General features: G+C 45.4%; 3 protein-coding genes across 5 annotated transcripts in view; 2 read left to right on the plus strand and 1 right to left on the minus strand.

Moving 5' to 3' along the window:
* Positions 1–13,323, plus strand: part of AK7 (adenylate kinase 7) — a 63,428-nt gene extending 50,105 nt beyond the window's left edge. Inside the window, exons 17-18 of the mRNA XM_073349601.1 lie at positions 4,923–5,081; positions 12,250–13,323. Of these exons, the coding sequence (XP_073205702.1) occupies positions 4,923–5,081; positions 12,250–12,288 (198 nt within the window). The 3' untranslated portion in view covers positions 12,289–13,323. The remainder of the gene's footprint in view (positions 1–4,922; positions 5,082–12,249) is intronic.
* Positions 8,788–14,376, minus strand: LOC140913354 (uncharacterized). The gene is made up of 2 exons (XM_073349603.2): positions 9,966–14,376; positions 8,788–9,395 (listed from the first exon to the last, which is right to left on the minus strand). Exons 1-2 carry the CDS (start codon positions 10,549–10,551, stop codon positions 8,875–8,877), a joined length of 1,107 nt encoding a protein of 368 aa, XP_073205704.2. The 5' UTR covers positions 10,552–14,376; the 3' UTR covers positions 8,788–8,874.
* A 1,277-nt stretch (positions 14,377–15,653) lies between these two features.
* PAPOLA (poly(A) polymerase alpha) overlaps positions 15,654–23,217 on the plus strand; it is a 95,294-nt gene continuing 87,730 nt past the window's right edge. For 2 of the 3 annotated variants that reach the window (XM_073349598.2, XM_073349599.2), the window contains exon 1: positions 15,654–15,941. In XM_073349598.2, the coding sequence (XP_073205699.1) occupies positions 15,934–15,941 (8 nt within the window). In that variant the 5' untranslated portion in view covers positions 15,654–15,933. The remainder of the gene's footprint in view (positions 15,942–23,217) is intronic. The other variant, XM_073349600.2, reaches the window with a different exon arrangement.

Consider the following 23,217-nt stretch of genomic DNA (forward strand, 5'->3'; position numbering starts at 1 on the left):
ACTGAATCAACACATCTCCTGTGTGCATTCTCCATGCTCCCTTTTTGGCTACCTTTGCACACTTTTGCTCACACAGTAGGCATAAAGATTCCAGCTGTCTTGTGCTACTATAAATGGTCTCCAGGTGGACTTGCTGAAACTTGCAGAACCACTCAGACATTGAAAGGGGCAGAACCCAGGAGAGCCAAAGATTCCCTCTTACCAACCTTTCAGTCACCTTATTGAGCCTGTGAAATCAAAATTAATTAACATTATGTCATTTCTTGCTGGTGTTGAAATGAACTGACAAAACTCAGGGAAATCCTTCTATGGAGCCAAACAGTAGCAGTAATAAGCTGCTTTATCTTGCCATTTGTAATTGTCTACTATAATATGTCAAGTATCAGAGGGATAGCCATGTTAGTCTGGATCTGTAAAAGTGGCAAAGAGTCCTGCGGCACCTTATAGACTAACAGACGTATTGGAGCATAAGCTTTCGTGGGTGAATACCCACTTCGTCGGATGCTATGAGCATTTTCCTCCTCCTCCTCCTCCTCCATCCTGCCAGGAACTCTCCAGTTTACTTTCTTCTCTCTTCTTGTCTGCTAAAGTCTTGATTGTCATCTTTATGACTCCACTGATAAGGATTCAACATTTGTCAATTATCTGCAGTACTTAACTCTGTCTATAGAAACATAGGAATTGCCATACTGCATCAGTCCAGTGGTCCTATGTAGTACCCTGCGTCTGACAGTGGCCAGTACCAACTGCTTCAAGAAAATAAACCCTTTAGTAGGCAATTTTGGAACACTCTGCCCTCCCATGAAAAGTTTCATGATAACTCTCAAGATTTAGAGGTTGGATTATGCCCTCATTTTAAGGACTTGTATCCCTTCCAGAGCCCTTGTTTGTTTTTTTACTTAATATTTACTTTTATAACTCTGGATATTCATGTTATCTACATAGGTTTAATAATTTTTTAGAATCCTGCTAAGTGCTTGGCCTCAGTGATACCTCGTGGTCCTGAGTTTTGCAGGCTAAACTGTGTTGAATTAAAATAGTATTTCCTTTTATGGGTTTTGAATGTGAGACCTTGTAACTCCATTCTCTCCTCTCTGTAGTGTACCTACTGTAATATTCCCTTTTCGGTCCATCCAGCCTTTTTTCCCCTCTTTTTTTTTTGCCTACTACATGCAATAAGCAAGGAACAGCAGTTACCTTAGTCCTACTTCCCCTTTTTTTCCTAACAAGATGGAATGAAGCAGGCGAGGAAGATCAAACAAAAGGAGAAAATTAGGGCAAAGAAAGCGTTTGGGGAAAGAAAAGAGGAGAGCAAGGGTCAAAAAGGGCAGCATCAAAGAGAACAATTCCTCCCTTCTGCCTCCCTCCTGGCCTCATTAGACTGAATACAAGAGGCAGTTCACCACTTTTCAGAGGTTGCGTGATTGGCTACCCATTGAGTAACCTCTTCTCTCAGAAGATGGGTATTCGTGCTAGTATTGAGACTCTTTTTTTCTTCCCTCTCCCTATGTTGACTGACTTTGCTGGTCCCTTCTGAGGCAAGTCTACACTATGGGGCTAAGTTGACCTAAGTTACGCAACTCCAGCTACGTGAAATACATGAAATGGTGGCATCCAAGACTATGCAGATGAGGCAAGAGAGCAAGGGGAAGAAGGCAAAAGCCAAGACCTGGTTAAAGTTTAGTGGTGAGGAAAGCAATTATAGCAGGATCTTTCAAGTTCTGTGGGATAGGGAAAACAATTCCTCCGAGAAGGAAAGTGTGCAATCTTCTGGAGGAGGAAAGTCTTCAGTGGATGGAGATTAAATAAAGGGCAGATTGCTCTCCAGTCGACTCCGGTACTCTACTGGAACGAGAAGCATAAGGTAAGTCGACAGGAGAGTTTCTCCCATCGACCCAGCACTGTGTAGACACCACAATAAGTCGACCTAAGCTACATCAACTCCAGCTACGTTATTCACGTATGCTTACCTTATGTTTCTCGTTCCAGTAGAGTACCGGAGTCGACTGGAGAGCAATCTGCGGTTGATTTAGCGGATCTTCACTAGACACGCTAAATCAACTCCCAGTGGATCGATCGCCACAGCAGCGATCCACAGTAAGCGTAGACATGCCCTGACTAACACCACACTCTGTTCAGCTGCTTCAAGTGCCCCAGCGCAACAGTTCTCCCAAGTGGGGGACAGTAGAGCAGATCTGGCCAGGCATATTCTCCAGCTCTGTTTCACAGGCTTTGTATTTGGTGCCCTTTATTTAATCTCCATCCACTGAAGACTTTCCTCCTCCAGAAGATTGCACACTTTCCTTCTTGGAGGAATTGTTTTCCCTATCCCACAGAACTTGACAGATCCTGCTATAATCGCTTTCCTCACCACTAAACTTTTAGCAGGTCTTTGTTTTTGCCTTCTTCCCCTTCCTCTCTTCCCTCATCTGCATAGTCTTGGATGCCACCATTTCAGGCTGAGGTGTCCATTTGGGCACTCTATCAGTGCTTTAATGCACTGGAATTACTGGTAATATGCTTAGCTCTTCTTGCCTGGGAACCACTGCTAGCTCAACACTGTGTCTTAGTCCAGTGTGACAAACAAGCTCCAGTGGCATATGTAAACTGACAAGGGGCACTCACAGCCCTCAGCTCCTGTCAGAAGCCTTCTGCTTTTGTGTTTAGGCAGAATCCCATATTTCTTTCCTTATAGCAGTCATCATCAGGGGCAAGGAGAATGTCTCAGAAGTTGGTCTTAGCAAAGCATCTCATATTTTGAAACAATGTTTGCATCCCCAGCACATTGCAGTTGAAGTATCTGCGAAGTTCTGATATCTTATTAGAGACAAACCAGTTGAACAAATGCCCCAGATTTTGGTAAATTACCTAGAATATCCAAGGATTAGAGCATGGAGCTGGGCTGCTCCTCACCCACCCATTCTTCAGATTCCCAACTATGGAAAGTCAGGCAGGATTTTGTTTTTGCCCAGGTGTCCTTGATATCCTTCATTCTCTGATATCATGAGTGGGCTGTCTTTATCCATGGAACATAACTTTCAAACAAGATCTTTAAATCTAACCCGAAGATCCATTCAATACTGCAATCCAGACCATCTATCTCTAACAGCCTATAAAGATAAGCATCTCTGATAGCTATAGAAAGGCTTTTCAGTGGAGAGCGTAAAGTATGTGATGCAATCAGAAGTCCACTTCTAGTACATACTATGGAATCAGGGATGTCTTCCCCAGTAGGTACAAGAGCATCACATTGACATTTATTCCTGTTTACTTCAGCACACTCTCAGGTTTTGGTTGGTAGGATTCACAAAAGGTCTTAAGGTGAATAACTTGTAAGTGCATGCCCCAGCAATTTTTTTGGTCCTCTGCAGAGTCAGGATATTATATCCCAGAAAGCAACTCTTATATTTTTTATAACTTAAATACAGGCCAATAATTCCACAGTAGGTCTTTTTTCATTTTTGTATGTGCTTATGAATCTTGGAGAGGGAATGCCCCGAAACTACTCACTTTTAATGTAGCATTTGCAGTTACTGTAACTGTAGTTTGAAATATAGGAGTGCCAAGTAGAGCCCTTGCTATCTCTCCACACATCTTCATTTTTTTTCCGGATTAAGCAGTGTTTTACCTTCCCCTAGAGTTTGTCTTAAAGCATAATGTGGACTCTTATGTTAATGAACCGACTGTCTTATCTATGCACTGTCTAAAGGCTTTAACCACTCAGAAGTGAAAACTCCACACTGAATATAAAGTGAGTGCTCAAGTTTAACCTATATAATACAAAAGCACTTTGGAATTCTAAATAGCTATCAATCTGCTCTAAGGACAGTAACAAGAAGAAGGCTACATTCAACACCTCCATTTCCCTCTTGGTAAAGGTTCTCATGCCATCTATGTCCATGCTCACAAACCACATCCAAAGCTTGTCAAATGTCACTTCTGAGCTATTACAGATAAGGTGGCTGAGGTGATATCTTAGTAGACCAACTTCTGTTGGTGAAAGACAAGCTTTCAAGCTTACACAGAGCTCTTTCGTGACCTGAAGAGTCTGTGTAAGCTTGAAAGTGTGTTTCTTTCACCAACAGAAGTTGGTTCACTAAAAGGGTATTCTTACCCACCCTGTCTCTCATATGCTGGGACCAACACTGCTACAACACTGCAAACTCCTGAGGTATGTCAACCATGTGGACTTGGAAACCTGAAATATCTGCTTCTTTGATTTAGAAGGCCGGCATCTAGGCCTCCTCTCACCCATTCATCAGCCATTACTGTATGAACCTGACTCTTGTGCCAGTTTTTGAATGGGAAAGAGCCATCTGCTGAGTTCTCCAGAGTTTCTACTGTTTTCTATATCCACTAATAACCCAGGTTACTGCTGGGAAAGAAAGGACTGTAACAAACTTAAGGCTAACTTCAGCAGCTGTAAGAAGGTGCAACTCCATTGGCACTTTAAAAAAAAAACCACAACCTTGTATGAGCTGTTCTGTAGAACCATCCAGTAAGATCAAAGGGTTCTCTGTGAAGTTCAAAACAGTGCACAAAAAGGACTCAAGAAGTTTCTGGCACATGCAAAAAGAACTGTTGGTTTTTTGCCTGGGACTTGCAAACATTTTCACCTTTTGGCAATAGGAGCAATGGAAAACATCTTTAGACTTTAGATAGAGAGGAAAATCAAAAGAAACAGTCGAAGGGAGATGGTCTCATTCTTCACTGGACTGAATCCTTTTCATCTCTCCTCCTTCCCTCCCACCCTTGTGCCCCATCCTTCTAATACAAGAACCCAGGTACAAATTGTTCAAACATTTTAAAGAAATTACCAGTATTTCTAACTGATCATGTTTTTCCTACAAGCCACCATTCTAGATTTTTGGCAAATGCTATTTAATAGAATTGAAATTTTTAAAAATTATTATTACTTCTAGAATAAATGTCTAGAGGAAGTGAAGAGGCAGGAACAGGAATTACTTGAAGCCCAGTCCATTCCTCTAAGGAACTACTTAATGAAGAATGTCATGCCAACACTTATGCAAGGGCTGAATGAATGTTGCAAGATCAGGCCTGATGATCCAGTTGACTTCCTGGTAAGATAATTATTGTTTTCTCAGATACTTTTGACAAGGCCCAAAGGAAAAGTGCATTAAAACAGTAGCATCTCTTTGGGTATGTATACACTACGGAATAAGGTCGAATTTATAGAAGTCGTTTTTTTAGAAATCGGTTTTATATATTCGAGTGTGTGTGTCCCCACAGAAAATGCTCTAAGTGCATTAAGTGCATTAACTCGGCGGAGTGCTTCCACAGTACTGAGGCAAGCGTCGACTTCCGGAGTGTTGCACTGTGGGTAACTATCCCACAGTTCCCACAGTCTTCGCTGCCGATTGGAATTCTGGGTTGAGATCCCAATGCCTGATGGGGCTAAAACATTGTCACGGGTGGTTCTGGGTACATATCGTCAGGCCCCCGTTCCCTCCCTCCCTCCGTGAAAGCAAGGGCAGACAATCGTTTCGTGCCTTTTTTCCTGAGTTACCTGTGCAGACGCCATACCACGGCAAGCATGGAGCCCGCTCAGGTAACCGTCACCCTATGTCTCCTGGGTGCTGGCAGACGCGGTACTGCATTGCTACACAGTAACAGCAACCCATTGCCTTCTGGCAGCAGATGGTGCAATATGACTGGTAGCTGTCATCGTCACGTCCGAGGTGCTCCTGGGCACATCGGGCAGGAGCACCTGGGCAGACATGGGCGCAGGGACTAAATTTGGAGTGACTTGACCAGGTCATTCTCTTTAGTCCTGCAGTCAGTCCTATTGAACCGTCTTATGGTGAGCAGGCAGGCGATACGGATTGCTAGCAGTCGTACTGTACCATCTTCTGCTGGGCAGGCAAGAGATGAGGATGGATAGCAGTCATATTGCACCATCTTCTGCCGAGCAGCCATGAGATGTGGATGGCATGCAGTCCTTCTGCACCATCTGCTGCCAGCCAAAGATGTAAAAGATAGATGGAGTGGATCAAAACAAGAAATAGACCAGATTTGTTTTGTACTCATTTGCTTCCCCCCCCCCTCTAGGGGACTCATTTCTCTAGGTCACACTCCAGTCACTCACAGAGAAGGTGCAGAGAGGTAAATCTAGCCATGTATCAATCAGAGGCCAGACTAACCTCCTTGTTCCAATAAAAACAATAACTTAGGTACACCATTTCTTATTTGAACCCTCCGTGAAGTCCTGCCTGAAATACTCCTTGATGTAAAGCCACCCCCTTTGTTGATTTTAGCTCCCTGAAGCCAACCCTGTAAGCCGTGTCCTCAGTCATCCCTCCCTGCATCAGAGCAACGGCAAACAATCGTGTATCTGAATTGAGAGTGCTGTCCAGAGCAGTCACAATGGAGCGCTCTGATGGGGCTAAAACATTGTCGCGGGTGGTTCTGGGTACATATTGTCAGGCCCCGTTCCCTCCCTCCCTCCGTGAAAGCAAGGGCAGACAATCGTTTCGCGCCTTTTTTCCTGAGTTACCTGTGCAGACGCCATACCATGGCAAGCATGGAGCCCGCTCAGGTAACCGTCACCCTATGTCTCCTGGGTGCTGGCAGACGTGGTACTGCATTGCTACACAGCAGCATCAACCCCTTGCCTTGTGGCAGCAGACGGTACAGTACGACTGGTAGCCATCAGCGTCATGACCAAGGTGCTCCTGGCCACATCGGCCAGGAGCGCCTGGGCAGACATGGGCACAGGGACTAAATTTGGAGTGACTTGACCAGGTCATTCTCTTTAGTCCTGCAGTCAGTCCTATTGAACCGTCTTATGGTGAGCAGGCAGGCAATACGGATTGCTAACAGTCCTATTGCATCATCTTCTGCCGGGCAGCCATGAGATGTGGATGGCATGCAGTCCTTCTGCACAGTCTGCTGACAGCCAAAGATGTAAAAGATAGATGGAGTGGATCAAAACAAGAAATAGACCAGATTTGTTTTGTACTCATTTGCTTTCCACACACACCCCCCCGCCCCGTCTACGGGACTCATTCCTCTAGGTCACACTGCAGTCACTCACAGAGAAGGTGCAGCAAGGTAAATCTAGCCGTGTATCAATCAGAGGCCAGACTAACTTCCTTGTTCCAATAAGAACAATAACTTAGGTGCACCATTTCTTATTGGAACCCTCCGTGAAGTCCTGCCTGAAATACTCCTTGATGTAAAGCCACCCCCTTTGTCAATTTTAGCTCCCTGAAGCCAACCCTGTAAGCCATGTCGTCAGTCGCCCCTCCCTCTGTCAGAGCAACGGCAGACAATCATTCCGCGCCTTTTTTCTGTGCGGACACTATACCAAGGCAAGCATGGAGGCCGCTCAGCTCACTTTGGCAATTAGGAGCACATTAAACACCACACGCATTATCCAACAGTATATGCAACACCAGAACCTGGCAGAGTAATACCGGGCGAGGAGACAACGTCAGCGCGGTCACGTGAGTGATCAGGACATGGACACAGATTTCTCTGAAAGCATGGGCCCTCCCAATGCATGCATCATGGTACTAATGGGGCAGGTTCATGCTGTGGAACGCCGATTCTGGGCTCGGGAAACAAGCACAGACTGGTGGGACCGCATAGTGTTGAAGGTCTGGGACGATTCCCAGTGGCTGCGAAACTTTCGCATGTGTAAGGGCACTTTCATGGAACTTTGTGACTTGCTTTCCCCTGCCCTGAAGCGCATGAATACCAAGATGAGAGCAGCCCTCACAGTTGAGAAGCGAATGGCGATAGCCCTGTGGAAGCTTGCAATGCCAGACAGCTACCGGTCAGTTGGGAATCAATTTGGAGTGGGCAAGTCTACTGTTGGGGCTGCTGTGATGCAAGTAGCCCACGCAATCAAAGATCTGCTGATATCAAGGGTAGTGACCCTGGGAAATATGCAGGTCATAGTGGATGGCTTTGTTGCAATGGGATTCCCTAACTGTGGTGGGGCCATAGACGGAACCCATATCCCTATCTTGGCACCGGAGCACCAAGCCGGCGAGTACATAAACTGCAAGGGGTACTTTTCAATAGTGCTGCAAGCCCTGGTGGATCACAAGGGACGTTTCACCAACATCAACGTGGGATGGCCGGGAAAGGTACATGACGCTCGCATCTTCAGGAACTCTGGTCTGTTTCAAAAGCTGCAGGAAGGGACTTTATTCCCAGACCAGAAAATAACTGTTGGGGACGTTGAAATGCCTATATGTATCCTTGGGGACCCAGCCTACCCCTTAATGCCATGGCTCATGAAGCCGTACACAGGCAGCCTGGACAGTAGTCAGGAGCTGTTCAACTACAGGCTGAGCAGATGCAGAATGGTGGTAGAACATGCATTTGGATGTTTAAAGGCGCGCTGGCGCAGTTTACTGATTCGCTTAGACCTCAGCGAAACCAATATTCCCACTGTTATTACTGCTTGCTGTGTGCTCCACAATATCTGAGAGAGTAAGGGGGAGATGTTTATGGCGGGGTGAGAGGTTGAGCAAATCGCCTGGCTGCTGGTTACGTGCAGCCAGACACCAGGGCGGTTAGAAGAGCACAGGAGGGTGCGGTATGCATCAGAGAAGCTTTGAAAACCAGTTTCATGACTGGCCAGGCTACGGTGTGAAAGTTCTCTTTGTTTCTCCTTGATGAAACCCCCCGCCCCTTGGTTCACTCTACTTCCCTGCAAGCTAACCACCCTCCCCTCCTCCCTTTAATCATTGCTTGCAGAGGCAATAAAGTCATTGTTGCTTCACATTCATGCATTCTTTATTCATTCATCACACAAATAGGGGGATGACTACCAAGGTAGCCCAGGAGGGGTGGTGGAGGAGGGAAGGAAAATGCCACACAGCACTTTAAAAGTTTACAACTTTAAAATTTATTGAATGCCAGCCTTTTTTTTTTTGGGCAATCCTCTGTGGCGGAGTGGCTGGTTGGCCGGTGGCCCCCCCACCGCGTGCTTGGGCGTCTGGGTGTGGAGGCTATGGAGCTTGGGGAGGAGGGCGGTTGGTTACACAGGGGCTGTAGTGGCAGTCTGTGCTCCAGCTGCCTTTGCTGCAGCTCAACCATACACTGGAGCATACTGGTTTGGTCCTCTAGCAGCCTCAGCATTGAATCCTGCCTCCTCTCATCACGCTGCCGCCACATTTGAGCTTCAGCCCTGTCTTCAGCCCGCCACTTACTCTCTTCAGCCCGCCACCTCTCCTCCCGGTCATTTTGTGCTTTCCTGCACTCTGACATTATTTGCCTCCACACATTCGTCTGTGCTCTGTCAGTGTGGGAGGACAGCATGAGCTCAGAGAACATTTCATCACTAGTGCGTTTTTTTTTCTTTCTAATCTTCACTAGCCTCTGGGAAGGAGAAGATCCTGTGATCATTGAAACACATGCAGCTGGTGGAGAAAAAAAAAGGGACAGCGGTATTTAAAAAGACACATTTTATAAAACAGTGGCTACAGTCTTTCAGGGTAAACCTTGGTGTTAACATTACATACATAGCACATGTGCTTTCATTACAAGATCGCATTTTGCCTCCCCCCACCGCGTGGCTACCCCCTCAACCCTCCCCCCTCCCAGTGGCTAACAGCAGGGAACATTTCTGTTCAGCCACAGGCAAACAGCTCAGCAGCAACGGGCTCCTCTGAATGTCCCCTGAAGAAAAGCATCCTATTTCAACCAGGAGACCATGAATGATATCTCACTCTCCTGAGGATAACACAGAGAGATAAAGAACGGATGTTGTTTGAACGCCAGCAAACATACACTGCAATGCTTTGTTCTACAATGATTCCCGAGTACATGTTACTGGCCTGGAGTGGTAAAGTGTCCTACCATGAAGGACGCAATAAGGCTTTGCAAAGGCTTTGGGAGTACATCCAGGAGAGCCGTGAATGCCAGGGCAAATTAATCCTTTCACATGCTTGCTTTTAAACCATGTATAGTATTTTAAAAGGTACACTCACCGGAGGTCCCTTCTCTGCCTGCCGGGTCCAGGAGGCAGCTTTGGGTGGGTTCGGGGGGTACTGGCTCCAGGTCCAGGGTGAGAAACAGATCCTGGCTGTCGGGAAAACCGGTTTCTTCGCTTGCTTGCTGTGAGCTATCTACAACCTCCTCCTCATCATCATCATCTTCTTCGTCCCCAAAACCTGCTTCCGTGTTGCCTCCATCTCCATTGAAGGAGTCAAACAACACGGCTGGGGTAGTGGTGGCTGAACCCCCTAAAATGGCATGCAGCTCATCATAGAAGCGGCATGTTTGGGGCTCTGACCCGGAGCGGCCGTTCGCCCCTCTGGTTTTCTGGTAGGCTTGCTTCAGCTCCTTAAGTTTCACGCAGCACTGCTTCGGATCCCTGTTATGGCCTCTGTCCTTCATGCCCTGGGAGATTTTGACAAAGGTTTTGGCATTTCGAAAACTGGAACGGAGTTCTGATAGCACGGATTCCTCTCCCCATACAGCGATCAGATCCCATACCTCCCGTTCAGTCCATGCTGGAGCTCTTTTGCGATTCTGGGACTCCATCATAGTCACCTCTGCTGATGAGCTCTGCATGGTCACCTGCAGCTTGCCAGGCTGGCCAAACAGGAAATGAGATTCAAAAGTTCGCAGTTCTTTTCCTGTCTACCTGGCCAGTGCATCTGAGTTGAGAGTGCTGTCCAGAGCGGTCATAATGGAGCACTCTGGGATAGCTCCCGGATGCCAATACCGTCGAATTGTGTCCACAGTACCCCAAATTCGACCCGGCAAGGCCGATTTAAGCGCTAATCCACTTGTTGGGGTGGAGTACGGAAATCGATTTTAAGACCCCTTTAAGTCGAACTAAAGGGCTTCATCGTGTGGACGGTGCAGGTTTACATCGATTTAACGCTGCTAAATTCGACCTAAAGTCCTAGTGTAGACCACGGCTTAGATAGCAAAGGCTTATGAAATCAAAGAAAGAGCCCAGTTCTCTTCCAACTGACATCAGTGGCAAATTCCAGTTATCTTAAGCAGCAGCTGAAGGAGGCCCAAACTCAAATTGCTACTGTTCAGGAGACCAAGAGTTGTTATGAAAGTAGAACATACAGAAACCTAATCTTTTTGGACTGGATTGGCACCTTAGAAACAACCCAATAAGGGATGGCATGTAGCTGCACTGCCCAGGAGTATGGGAGGGATTCTCACAATTTGGTCCTGGCTCACCCTCTGTATCAGCTGAGCTGTACTGGCTGGTATACTGGGATGGGAGGTTGGGCTTCTACTCCCTACCCACCACACAGGATCTCCAAAGCAGGTTGCTCAAACAGGGAAATAAGGAGGGGCCTTATGCCTCCTTAATACCCTGCACAAACACACAGCCAAGCTCCCAAGTGAGCCATAAAAGATGAGCAGAATTACTGCCATCCTGGTGATCTTACCTAATTTTCCACTAAACCATATATAAAAAATATTTGCATGGAGGAAAGGGGAAATATTAACGGATGCTTCCTCTAAGGGCTCATTTACATTTAAGAGCGCTGCAGCTGCGCCCTTGTAACACTTAGGCTATGTCTACACTATAGAGCTTGCACTAGTACAGCTGCACCACAGTAAGTTCGCTTGTGTAGCTACTCTATGCCTTAGTGAAGCTATATTGATGGGAGAAGCCCTCCTATCAACATAGCACTGTCTATACTGGGAGTTTGGTCAGTATAACTGCATCACTCAGGGGTGTGAATTTTCTACGCCCCTAAGTGACGTAGTTATACCAACATAAATTTGCAGTGTAGACCAGGGCTTAGTCAAGGCTTAGAATGAATGCATCCGTTTTGTGCTACTGTGGGCAGTATATAATGTCCTTACATTGTTGCTCTCTGCCCAATGATGTACAGAATCAGAATGATATCCATCTATAGGGAGAAGGGAGGGCTCTCAGTCTATTAAGAATAAGAATTATGATCTACATTAAGGAAAAAAATGAGAAGATGTACACATTCCTGGATTTTCATCTTTATGGGGAAGGACAATGTGGCCTCAGTAGTAGGTGATACAATCTTTGTTTGCTTGAAGTAATTGTACACTTTGTGTAAAGAGGGGTGATAGTATTAAAAAATGTCATAGAAATTGATGGCATATCTATCAGGGCTTACAGCTTTACCATCTTGGAGCTTGGATTTTGTTTAAAGTGGCGTCATCCTCTAAACTTCTGTTAATTTGGGGAAGTTTAAAATTGAACACTTAGAGTCTGTAAAACTGTTACCTTTACTTTTTGTCAATCTTTTTTGTCTATAGGCAGAATATCTCTTCAAGAACAATCCTGAAATGGAATGAAAGACTACTGACAGATGTAAAACCCCAGCACATCATCACACTAATGAAAAGGCAGAACATTTCTAATGTATTTTACAAAAAAATTGATTACATTGAAACTATTTTCTTTATATTTCTTTGTGTAATTTTCACTTTTATTTCTGACATATTACTTTTACTGCTCATAGTACAGTAGATAGCTTTGCACTCCACTAAATACTCTGTTTATGACCACACCTTAAATTATGCACATATACATCAGAATATTTGTGCATATACCTATTTGAAATGGTGGTCCAAAAGAATCCACTCCATCACCATGGAAGGGCAGCACTGTTGGGAGTATGTTCTTTGCCTCCCATTCTCTAGTGCAGTTGACATGACTAGCACCACCAGCAAATTCTTTTCTGGTTCTCTAGCAAAATGGAAGAAAGAAGCAAGGCTATGGGATTCTTTCCCCCAGTCTTTGAAAAGGGGGCAGCTGCTGCTACTGATAAAGGGAAGGAAACAGGAGCATCAAGGACTATCTTTCTACTACTCTCCAAGTGTAAAGCTGCTTCCTCTCCTCTGCTTATTAGGAGACTGTTACGGCACTAGAAAGGCTTTCAGTCCAGGGGTTTTGAGCACCCTACATGAGGCATAGTAAGCAAGTGGTAATTCTGACCTGGGCTTCACACCCTCTGCCTGTTACACAAGAACAGACAGTGGAGCACACAAAGTGTTGCCATTTGTACCAGATGTGGAAGGATACCAATCCACTAAAGTGACTGGGTAAATGCCTGGTGACCCAATATGGATCTGCCATTAATTTTCTGTGTTGTTTTGGTATTATCAATATTAGGTTTAATAGTCAAAGGATATTCAATATTTCTGTACCATTATTAAATTGTTTTAAGATTCCCATAGAAGCACTTCTTGAAGGAAAATCTAAAGAGTTCCTGGGTTGGTCACAGTTAGTTTCTCAACAATAGTTGGAAGGCTTTCATTTGGTTATTTTGATTTTGTATTGACCTAATGTATATTGTCAAAAAGGCCAAATAAACCATCTGTCTTGAGCTGATGAGGTTTTGATAGTATTCGTCTTCAAATATTTTTTATTATAGAAAATGTAACACCATACCATCCCTAAACAGAAAGCATGCCTATGGGGGCTGTTTGAAAAGGAAAAGAGAAACAAAAACATCTAACATTTCTAAAAAGGATAATGAACTATTAATACTACATATAATAAATGCAAAATATTTTATTTTTAATATAGGACTTTTATCTATTAATTCTCACTGTGTTCCCATTCAAACACACAAAACTCTTTTTCTGCATGCTAACATAACTTGCACAAGGTCACGTGCCAAGTCAGTGACAGAGCCAGGAACAATGCTTGTATTCTAAACAGACAGATGTTTTGTGGATCTAAAAATCCCATTGACAGCCAATCCAATTATCATTCACCTGGGATTCATTTGGAGACAATTTTTAAAGTATTTTTAAATATTTAATAAGTCTTTAGAAGCGTTCAGACAATCTTATAGTGTGAGAGACCTGTGTTTGATAGAAAACTTGATCAAAAGTGAATTTTGGTTTGGACTTTACTGAGACTATCTTCTTCCCAGCAGAAACTCTACTGCATAAATCCCTAAAGAGACTAATAGTTCTTTGCGACAATAAACTGAGTTTTCTTTCTTCCTTATGCAGTCCATATTTATTAGGATTTGTTTATGTGAATAAAACAAAGTTTCATACCACACCATTAAATTCTCTTAAACTGTCTTAACGTGACTGCTGCTGAAACGTTAGAAATCTAGGAGGGAATTTTTTTTAAAAATGAGAGAACTCAATCCTTCAACTTTCCAAGGTACAAAAACGGAGTTCCATGCAACATATGCTTGGTGGACCTTCCATAGGGCATGACCATAAAAACTTTGATCTGTATGGAGTGCATAAAAAGAGAAACCGAGTAGTCTGAGCACCAGCATGAGAAGCAGGATGGATGGCTGGAGTCCTAGTTTTGAATCAGACAATGACTCCCTCTCTGTATGCGTGGCTTTGCCTTGTTTGCCTCCCTCTCTCTGTGTAAAACGAAAAGGAGGACTTGTGGCACCTTAGAGACTAACCAATTTATTTGAGCATGAGCTTTCGTGAGCTACAGCTCACTTCATCGGATGCTCACGAAAGCTCATGCTCAAATAAATTGGTTAGTCTCTAAGGTGCCACAAGTCCTCCTTTTCTTTTTGCGAATACAGACTAACACAGCTGCGACTCCGACTATGTGTAAAACGTGTCCCGTCAGACCTACTCACTCCCCAGCGGGGACAGGAGTCTCGGATGCTACGAAACGGGAAGGCGGTCTGATTTGCAAACCCCGACACAGAATCATAGAATATCAGGGTTGGAAGGGACCCCAGAAGGTCATCTAGTCCAACCCCCTGCTCAAAGCAGGACCAATTCCCAGTTAAATCATCCCAGCCAGGGCTTTGTCAAGCCTGACCTTAAAAACCTCTAAGGAAGGAGATTCTACCACCTCCCTAGGTAACGCATTCCAGTGTTTCACCACCCTCTTAGTGAAAAAGTTTTTCCTAATATCCAATCTAAACCTCCCCCACTGCAACTTGAGACCATTACTCCTCGTTCTGTCATCTGCTACCATTGAGAACAGTCTAGAGCCATCCTCTTTGGAACCCCCTTTCAGGTAGTTGAAAGCAGCTATCAAATCCCCCCTCATTCTTCTCTTCTGCAGGCTAAACAATCCCAGCTCCCTCAGCCTCTCCTCATAACTCATGTGTTCCAGACCCCTAATCATTTTTGTTGCCCTTCGCTGGACTCTCTCCAATTTATCCACATCCGCCGCAGGAGGAGCGCTCGGCACAGGCTGCCCCTTTATATCCCAGAGCTAGCCGCAGTTCTGCCCATCCCCGGGGCCAGGGACCTCACTGTCAGCTCGCCTACAACGCGCTGTCCGGAAGGCTGTTCCCTCCGCGCCGAGCGCGCTCCTACACTAGTGCTCAGGGCGCGGCTGTCCGTTCGCAGCCTGCCGAGAGCCCGGCTACTGTCACCCGCGGAGGCCGGCACAGCGCCCTCCGCCCAGGGGAGAGGTCACCTACCACCGCTCCGCAACACTTCCCTGCCTCGCGGGGACACCGTCCTCAAAGGGAACGGAACGACAGGCTCACCGGGAGCTCCACCCCCCCCCCCCTCAGGACTCGCCCACCAAGCCTCGTTGGCCGACTCTCCTGCGCGTGCGCTTCCCCTTTCTGGCGGCCGTTAGAACTTTGTTTTCAAAACCCATCGCTGCTCTCCTCTCCCTGCCTAGAACTACAAATCCCGTGTTGTGGGCTAGCTGTGGGTCCAGTGGGCATGCGCCGGAGGCTCTGCGTGTCGTGCGTACGAGGGGAGCGCGTCGTTGCGTAGGCCCCCGTTCTAGAACGTTGCTGTGGTAGCGCCCGGGCGCCATGTTAGGAGGAGGCCGGAGGGGAAGAGGAAGGAGAAGCGGCGGCAGCGGCTAAGCCCAGCGAACAGCTCCCTCCTCCCTCTAGGGCCCGACTCCGGCCCATATCATGCTCACGGCTTCCGCTTCCCGGCGGAACGAGTGACCGGTCCGGAGGCGGCAGCGGGGGAGGAGGAGGGGGACGAAGAAGAGGCGGCGGCGGCAGCGGGGGAGCCGGAGAGACGATGCCGTTGTAAGTTGGAACCCGGCAGGGTGTCTCGAAGTCTTGAGCCTTGTTTCCCCCGAGCCTTCTTCCCCAGCGTGGGGCCGGGCTCCCCTCGCCGGCTCGCTCCCCCAAGCCCTTCCCCTGCGCAGCGGGACTTCACGCTTTCCCCCTCCCCAGGTCTCCAGACTCTTCCGGTGCCGCAGCGTGAGGGGCCGCGGATTTGCAGCTTCCCGGGCTTCGCTCCCCTTGGCCCCGGTCTTTCTGAGGCCCCCTATGATAGGATGGGAGGGATGAAGGAGTCATGTAGCATCGGCCCCCTACCAGACTCTAGAAGAGCCCATACTTCGTTCTGCCAGGACTCCCTGTAGCCGGCCTCCTTTTCACTGTGAGGGGCCGCGCCGCCTCCGTGCTCAGGCAACCGCGCGGTGGGGGCCGCACGCCTGCCTCCCTCCCCCACACACAATGAGGAGTTGAGCGCGGCCTTCAGGCAGCCTCTTCCATAGAAGCGATGCACGCGGAAGAGCTGCTCTTCTACCTCTATTTCTAACCTGTGATTCCGTCGGACTAAGCTGTTGTCCTGCAAATGTTTCTCCAATCTCTCTACTAGGCTGGAAAGAAGCAGTTCTGTTCAGGTTACTCTGTAAACCTATGACGTTAGCGCCCCCTGCCCTGTGGGAGCCAGTAGTTAGTAGTCCCTCGTACTCTTCTCTCTCTGCTTCCCACCACCATTCCAGCTCTGAAAAACAGTGGGGTTTATGCATCTCTTGGCTACAGTTCTTTGGAAGAGCTAGGACTGGTGCTCTGGGTATCTCTTCCTTTGCAGCAGGTTTTTAAGAAACACTGCCCCATCATGCAGCCTAAGAAACAGATTAAGTTTTGCAATTCCTTTGTTTCCTTTTAGCAATTTGAAGGCTCTTGTTTGGCATGGGCCCATTACTGTTGTCTAAATTTAGTGGACACCTGGATATGGGCGGGTAATTAAATATTTTTGAAAGATCAGACATGTTGGTTTACGAACGATTTTTTTGATAGTAATGAGGAAAGACACATGGTTCAAACTTAAATAAGGAACTACATGCGTTGTCTTTTTAAATCCCAAGAATGTTTTTTAAAAGAGCAATATTGTATTCCTGCGACGTTAGTTTGATTGCAGTAATATCGAAAGACCCCAGTCAGGAGACCCCACTGTACTAAGCACTATACAAATGTTAGTTTTATTATTTACTTGTATTATGGTAGCACCTAGGAGCCCCAGGCATAGACCAGAACCCCTTTGTGCACAATGTACAAACACAACATAACACACAAACTGGATACAATTAACTTAGACTTGAATAAAGACTGGGAATGGATGTGTCATTACACAAAGTAAAACTATTTCCCCTTGTTTATTTCCCCTCCTACTGTTCTTGGAAACTGCTGGAAATGGCCCACCTTGATTATCACTCAAAACACCCCACCCCTGCTGGTAATAGCTCACCTTTCCTGATCACTCTTGTTAGAGTCTGTATTAACCCCCATTGTTTCATGTTCTCTGTGTATATAAAATCTCCCCACTATATTTTCCACTGTATGCATCTGATGAAATGAGCTGTAGCTCACGAAAGCTTATGCTCTAATAAATTTGTTAGTCTCTAAGGTGCCACAAGTACGCCTTTTCTTTTTATGGATACAGACTAACACAGCTGCTACTCTGAAACATAACACACAGACAGTCCATGCCCCACAGAGCTCAAAGTCATCTTGGATTTAACAGTATACAGCGTGAATAAACAAAGAGGGTTTCAGTGAGGTAACGGAACACATCAAGGCTATCTTTTACTATTTGGTTGGCGTGAATATACATTTTTTTAACTAATACTCAGGTTTTTTCATTACTATCATTATGGTAAGAGTGGCTGACTATATTTGGTTGGGGGTGTACAATATAGGATTTTTTTGCAAGGCTTTTATAAAAAGACCACAAAAAAAGTGGTTCTCATATCCAGTAGATAATTCCATAGTGGGTTTTATGTCTCGAGAAAATAAAATTAAGGTAAGTAATTCTTTTTGTATGTACTCTTCCATTTGTGGATCCATTCTAAAGTTGAACCATTGCACATATAAGCCTGGGAGTAGGTGAGTCCCAAACTTTCACATATAGTACAAGTTTGAGATTATGTACATTATTAGTTTATTACTACGCTTTTCTTGATTTATAGGGTTTAACTCTAAAATTGTAAAGTCTTTTCCAGATTGAATTTGTCATACAGATTTCCATCCTGAGAGAACTTTTTAGCAATAGAAAATGAAGGAATTTAATTTGTTGCTTGGTACAGTTGGACTTCTGTAATATATTATTTTATAGTTTGTTTTGGAAGTGTTAGTAATTTTACAAATCATAATTTTAATCTTAAAAACTTGCACTTTTGATCTCTTAAATGAACTTAGTCTATAAGGTGCCACAGGACTCTAACTGATGTATTGGAGCATAAGCTTTCGTGGGTGAATACCCACTTTGTTGGATACATCAGAGAGGTAGCCGTGTTAGTCTGGATCTCTAAAAGTGGCAAAGAGTCCCATGGCACCTTATAGACTAACAGACGTATTGGAGCATAAGCTTTCGTGGGTGAATACCCACTTTGTTGGATACATCCAACGAAGTGGGTATTCACCCACAAAAGCTTATGCTCCAATACGTCTGTTAGTCTATAAGGTGCCATGGGACTCTTTGCCACTTTTAGAGATCCAGACTAACACGGCTACCTCTCTGATACTTCAGTGAACTTGTTACTCTGTCTACTTAGAAAAGACTGACAAGTTTTATTTATTAAAAAATCTCTGTAGTAGTACTTTGTATGACTGCGGAATTACTGGGAATTTAAAAATTCATTAGACAGCCATGACTCCAAACAAACTGGTACAATAAAAGTAATCCATAATGTTAATTAATCTCTGAATTTATGAAATGGTACGTCTGACTTATTTTAGGTCAGTAGAGGCATTAGTTAAAATGTCTCACTATTTTGAAAACTTAGCATATTACTTTTCCCTTGATACTTATGCTTTCCTCCTGTTGGATGCAAATAGGCATTAATCTTTATGCCAAGTGGAAAATAATCTACTCATGTTAAATGCAAGTAAGCATTTTCTCACACACACACACGTACCACTAGCTCTATCACTGCTATGCAGTCCACTTTCAGAACGTGTGTAGCTAGAGTCACCCTAACTTCTCTATGAACTTCTTGTAGATCTTTTTAGTTTTGCATGATAGTGCCTGGTACCCCAATAAGGATTTTGCTTCCATTCCAGGAAACCCTGTACAACCAGATTTCCCATGCCCCAAGAGTTATCCCTCTTTAGATTGAGAGCATACAAAAGTGTGTAATCCTAAAAAACCAAAATTCAGTGAACAAAAACTCAGTATAAAGAATAGGAGTACTTGTGGCACCTTAGAGACTAACAAATTTATTTGAGCATAAGCTTTTGTGAGCTACAGCTCACTTCATCGGATGCATTCAGTGGAATATACAGTGGGGAGATTAATATACATAGAGAACATGAAATAATGGGTGTTACCATACACACTGTAACCAGAGTGATCACTTAAGGTGAGCTATTAAGAGCCGGGGGGAAGGACTTTTCCTAGTGATAATCAAGGTGGGCCATTTCCAGCAGTTGACAAGAACGTCTGAGGAATGTTGCGGGCAGGGGATAAACATGGGGAAATAGTTTTACTTTGTGTAATGACCCATCCACTCCCAGTCTTTATTCTAGCCTAAGTTAATGGTGTCCAGTTTGCAAATTAATTCCAATTCAGCAGTCTCTCATTCGAGTCTGTTTTTGAAGTCTCTTTGTTTTAATATTGTGACCTTCAGGTCTGAGATCGAGTGACCAGAGAGATTGACGTGTTCTCCAGCTCGTTTTTGTATGTTCTAATTCTTGACATCTGATTTGTATCCATTTATTCTTTTATGTAGAGACTGTCCAGTTTGACCAATGTACATGGCAGAGGGGCATTGCTGGCACATGATGGCATATATCACATTGTAGATGTGCAGGTGAACGAGCCTCTGATAGCGTGGCTGATGTGATTAGGCCCTATGATGGTGTCCCCTGAATAGATATGTGGACACAGTTGGCAACGGGCTTCATTGCAAGGACAGGTTCCTGGGTTAGTGGTTCTGTTGTGTGGTTGCTGGTGAGTATTTGCTTCAGGTTGGGGGGCTGTCTGTAAGCGAGGACTGGCCTGCCTCCCAAGATCTGTGAGAGTGAGGGATCGTCCTTCAGGATAGGTTGTAGATCCTTGATGATGCGTTGGAGAGGCTTTAGTTGGGGGCTGAAGGTATTGGCTACTGGCATTATTTTCTTTATTGGACCTGTCCTGTAGTAGGTGACTTCTGGGTACTCTTCTGGCTCTGTCAATCTGTTTCTTCACTTCCGCAGGTGGGTATTGTAGTTGTAAGAATGCTTGATAGAGATCTTGTAGGTGTTTGTCTCTGTTTGAGGGGTTGGAGCAGTTGTATCGTAGAGCTTGGCTGTAGACGATGGATCATGTGGTGTGGTCTGGATGAAAGCTGGAGGCATGTAGGTAGGAATAGCGGTCAGTAGGTTTCCGGTATAGGGTGGTGTTTATGTGACCATCGCTTATTAGCACCGTAGCGTCGAGGAAATGGATCTCTTGTGTGGACTGATCCAGGCTGAAGTTGATGGGGGGATGGAAATTGTTGAAATCATGGTGGAATTCTTCAAAGGCTTCTTTTCCATGGGTCCAGATGATGAAGATGTCATCAATGTAGCGCAAGTAGAATAGGGACATTAGGGGACGAGAGCTGAGGAAGCGTTGTTCTAAGTCAGCCATAAAAATGTTGGGATGCTGTGGGGCCATGCGGGTACACAAAGCAGTGCCGCTGATTTGAAGGTATACATTGTCCCCAAATGTGTAATAGTTACGGGTGAGGACAAAGTCACAAAGTTCAGCCACCAGGTTTGCCGTGACATTATCGGGGATACTGTTCCTGGTGGCTTGTAGTCCATCTTAGTGTGGAATGTTGGTGTAGAGGGCTTCTGCATCCTAGTGGCCAGGATGGTGTTTTCAAGAAGATCACCGATGGAGTGTAGTTTCCTCAGGAAGTCAGTGGTGTCTCGAAGATAGCTGGGAGTGCTGGTAGCATAGGGCCTGAGGAGGGAGTCTACATAGCCAGGCAATCCTGCTGTCAGGGTGCCAGTGCCTGAGATGATGGGGCATCCAGGATTTCCAGATTTATGGATCTTGGGTAGCAGATAGAATACCCCAGGTTGGGATTCCAGGGGTGTGTCTGTGTGGATTTGTTCTTGTGCTTTTTCAGGGAGTTTCTTGAGCAAATGGTGTAGTTTCTTTTGGTAACCCTCAGTGGGATGAGAGGGTAATGGCTTGTAGAATACTGGCGTTGGAGAGCTACCTAGCAGCCTCTTGTTCATATTCCGACCTATTTATGATGACGACAGCACCTCCTTTGTCAGCCTTTTTGATTATGATGTCAGAGTTGTTTCTGAGGCTGTGGATGGCATTGTGTTCTGCACGGCTGAGGTTATGGGGCAAGTGATGCTGCTTTTCCACAATTTCAGCCCGTGCACGTCAGCGGAAGGACTCTATGTAGAAGTCCAGTCTGTTATTTCGACCTTCAGGAGGAGTCCACCCAGAATCCTTTTTTCTGTAGTCTTGGTAGGAAGGTCTCTATGGGTTAGTATGTTGTTCAGAGGTGTGTTGGAAATATTCCTTGAGTCGGAGACGTCAAAAATAGGATTCTAGGTCACCACAGAAGTGTGTCATGTTCGTGGGGGTGGAGGGACAGAAGGAGAGGCCCCGAGATAGGACAGATTCTTCTGCTGGGCTAAGAGTATAGTTGGATGGATTAACAAAGTTGCTGGGTGGGTTAAGGGAACCACTGTTGTGGCCCCCTGTGGCATGTAGTAGTTTAGATAGTTTAGTGTCCTTTTTCTTTTGTAGAGAAGCAAAGTGTGTGTTTTTATAAAGGCCAGCCACGGGGAAGTTTGTGTGGAAGGTTGGTTTTTTATGAGAGTATCCAGTTTTGAGAGCTCGTTCTTAATCTTTCCCTGTTTGCTGTAGAGGATGTTGATCAGGTGGTTCCGCAATTTCTTTGAGAGAGTGTGGCACTGAGGCTGGGGGAACTGGGATTGTTTAGTCTGCGGAAGAGAAGAATGAGGGGGGATTTAATAGCTGCTTTCAACTACCTAAAAGGGGGTTCCAAAGAGGATGGATCTAGACTGTTCTCAGTGGTAGCTGGTGACAGAACAAGGAGTAATGGTCTCAAGTTGTAGTGGGGGAGGTTTAGGTTGGATATTAGGAAAAACTTTTTCACGAGGAGGGTGGTGAAGCACTGGAATGTGTTACCTAGGGAGGTGTTGGTATCTCCTTCCTTAGAAGTTTTTAAGGTCAGGCTTGACAAAGCCCTGGCTGGGATGATTTAATTGGGTATGGGTCCTGCTTTTGAGCAGGGGGTTGGACTAGATGACCTCCTGAGGTCCCTTCCAACCCTGATATTCTATGATTCTAAGGTACAAACTGGGATTCTGTTTGCAATACTATTAGCTGAAAGTTTTATATAGCCCTTCTGATTTGATGATCCAGCCTCATAAGCATTTAATTAAGCCCCACAAACACTTGTATGATGTATTTAAGGGATATATAGCTGTCAATCCATTACTTCTGTGACACTCTGGGGTGGAAGGTGGAAGCTGTTTAAAGGAATGCATTTAACTTAAATTTTGTTTGGAAGGGACCTCAGGAGGTCATCTAGTCCAACCCCCTGCTCAAAGCAGGACCAATGCCCAACTAAATCATCCTAGCCAGGGCTTTCTCAAGCCTGACCTTAAAAACCTCAAAGGAAGGAGATTCCACCACCTCCCTAGTAACGCATTCCAGTGTTTCACCACCCTCCTAGTGAAAAAGTTTTTCCTAATATCCAATCTAAACCTCCCCCACTGCAACTTGAGACCATTACTCCTCGTTCTGTCATCTGCTACCATTGAGAACAGTCTAGATCCATCCTCTTTGGAACCCCCTTTCACGTAGTTGAAAGCAGCTATCAAATCCCCCCTCATTCTTCTCTTCCGCAGATTAAACAATCCCAGTTCCCTCAGCCTCTCCTCATAAGTCATGTGTTCCAGTCCCCTAATCATTTTTGTTGCCCTCCACTGGACGCTTTCCAATTTTTCCATATCCTTCTTGTAGTGTGGGGCCCAAAACTGGACATAGTACTCCAGATGAGGCCTCACCAATGTCAAATAGAGGGGAGTGATCACGTCCCTCGATCTGCAG

The sequence above is a fragment of the Lepidochelys kempii genome, chromosome 6 (assembly GCF_965140285.1).
Source record: "Lepidochelys kempii isolate rLepKem1 chromosome 6, rLepKem1.hap1, whole genome shotgun sequence".
Taxonomy (NCBI): Eukaryota; Metazoa; Chordata; order Testudines; family Cheloniidae; genus Lepidochelys; species Lepidochelys kempii.

Excerpts from the sequence above, each read along its gene's own strand:
- LOC140913354 (XM_073349603.2), bottom strand. The coding sequence starts at position 10,551 with ATGCAGAGCTCATCAGCAGAGGTGACTATGATGGAGTCCCAGAATCGC. Across the intron at positions 9,396-9,965 it reads AGGCAGAGAAGGGACCTCCG|CTGCATGTGTTTCAATGATC; the intron begins GTGAGTGTACCT and ends TTTCTCCACCAG.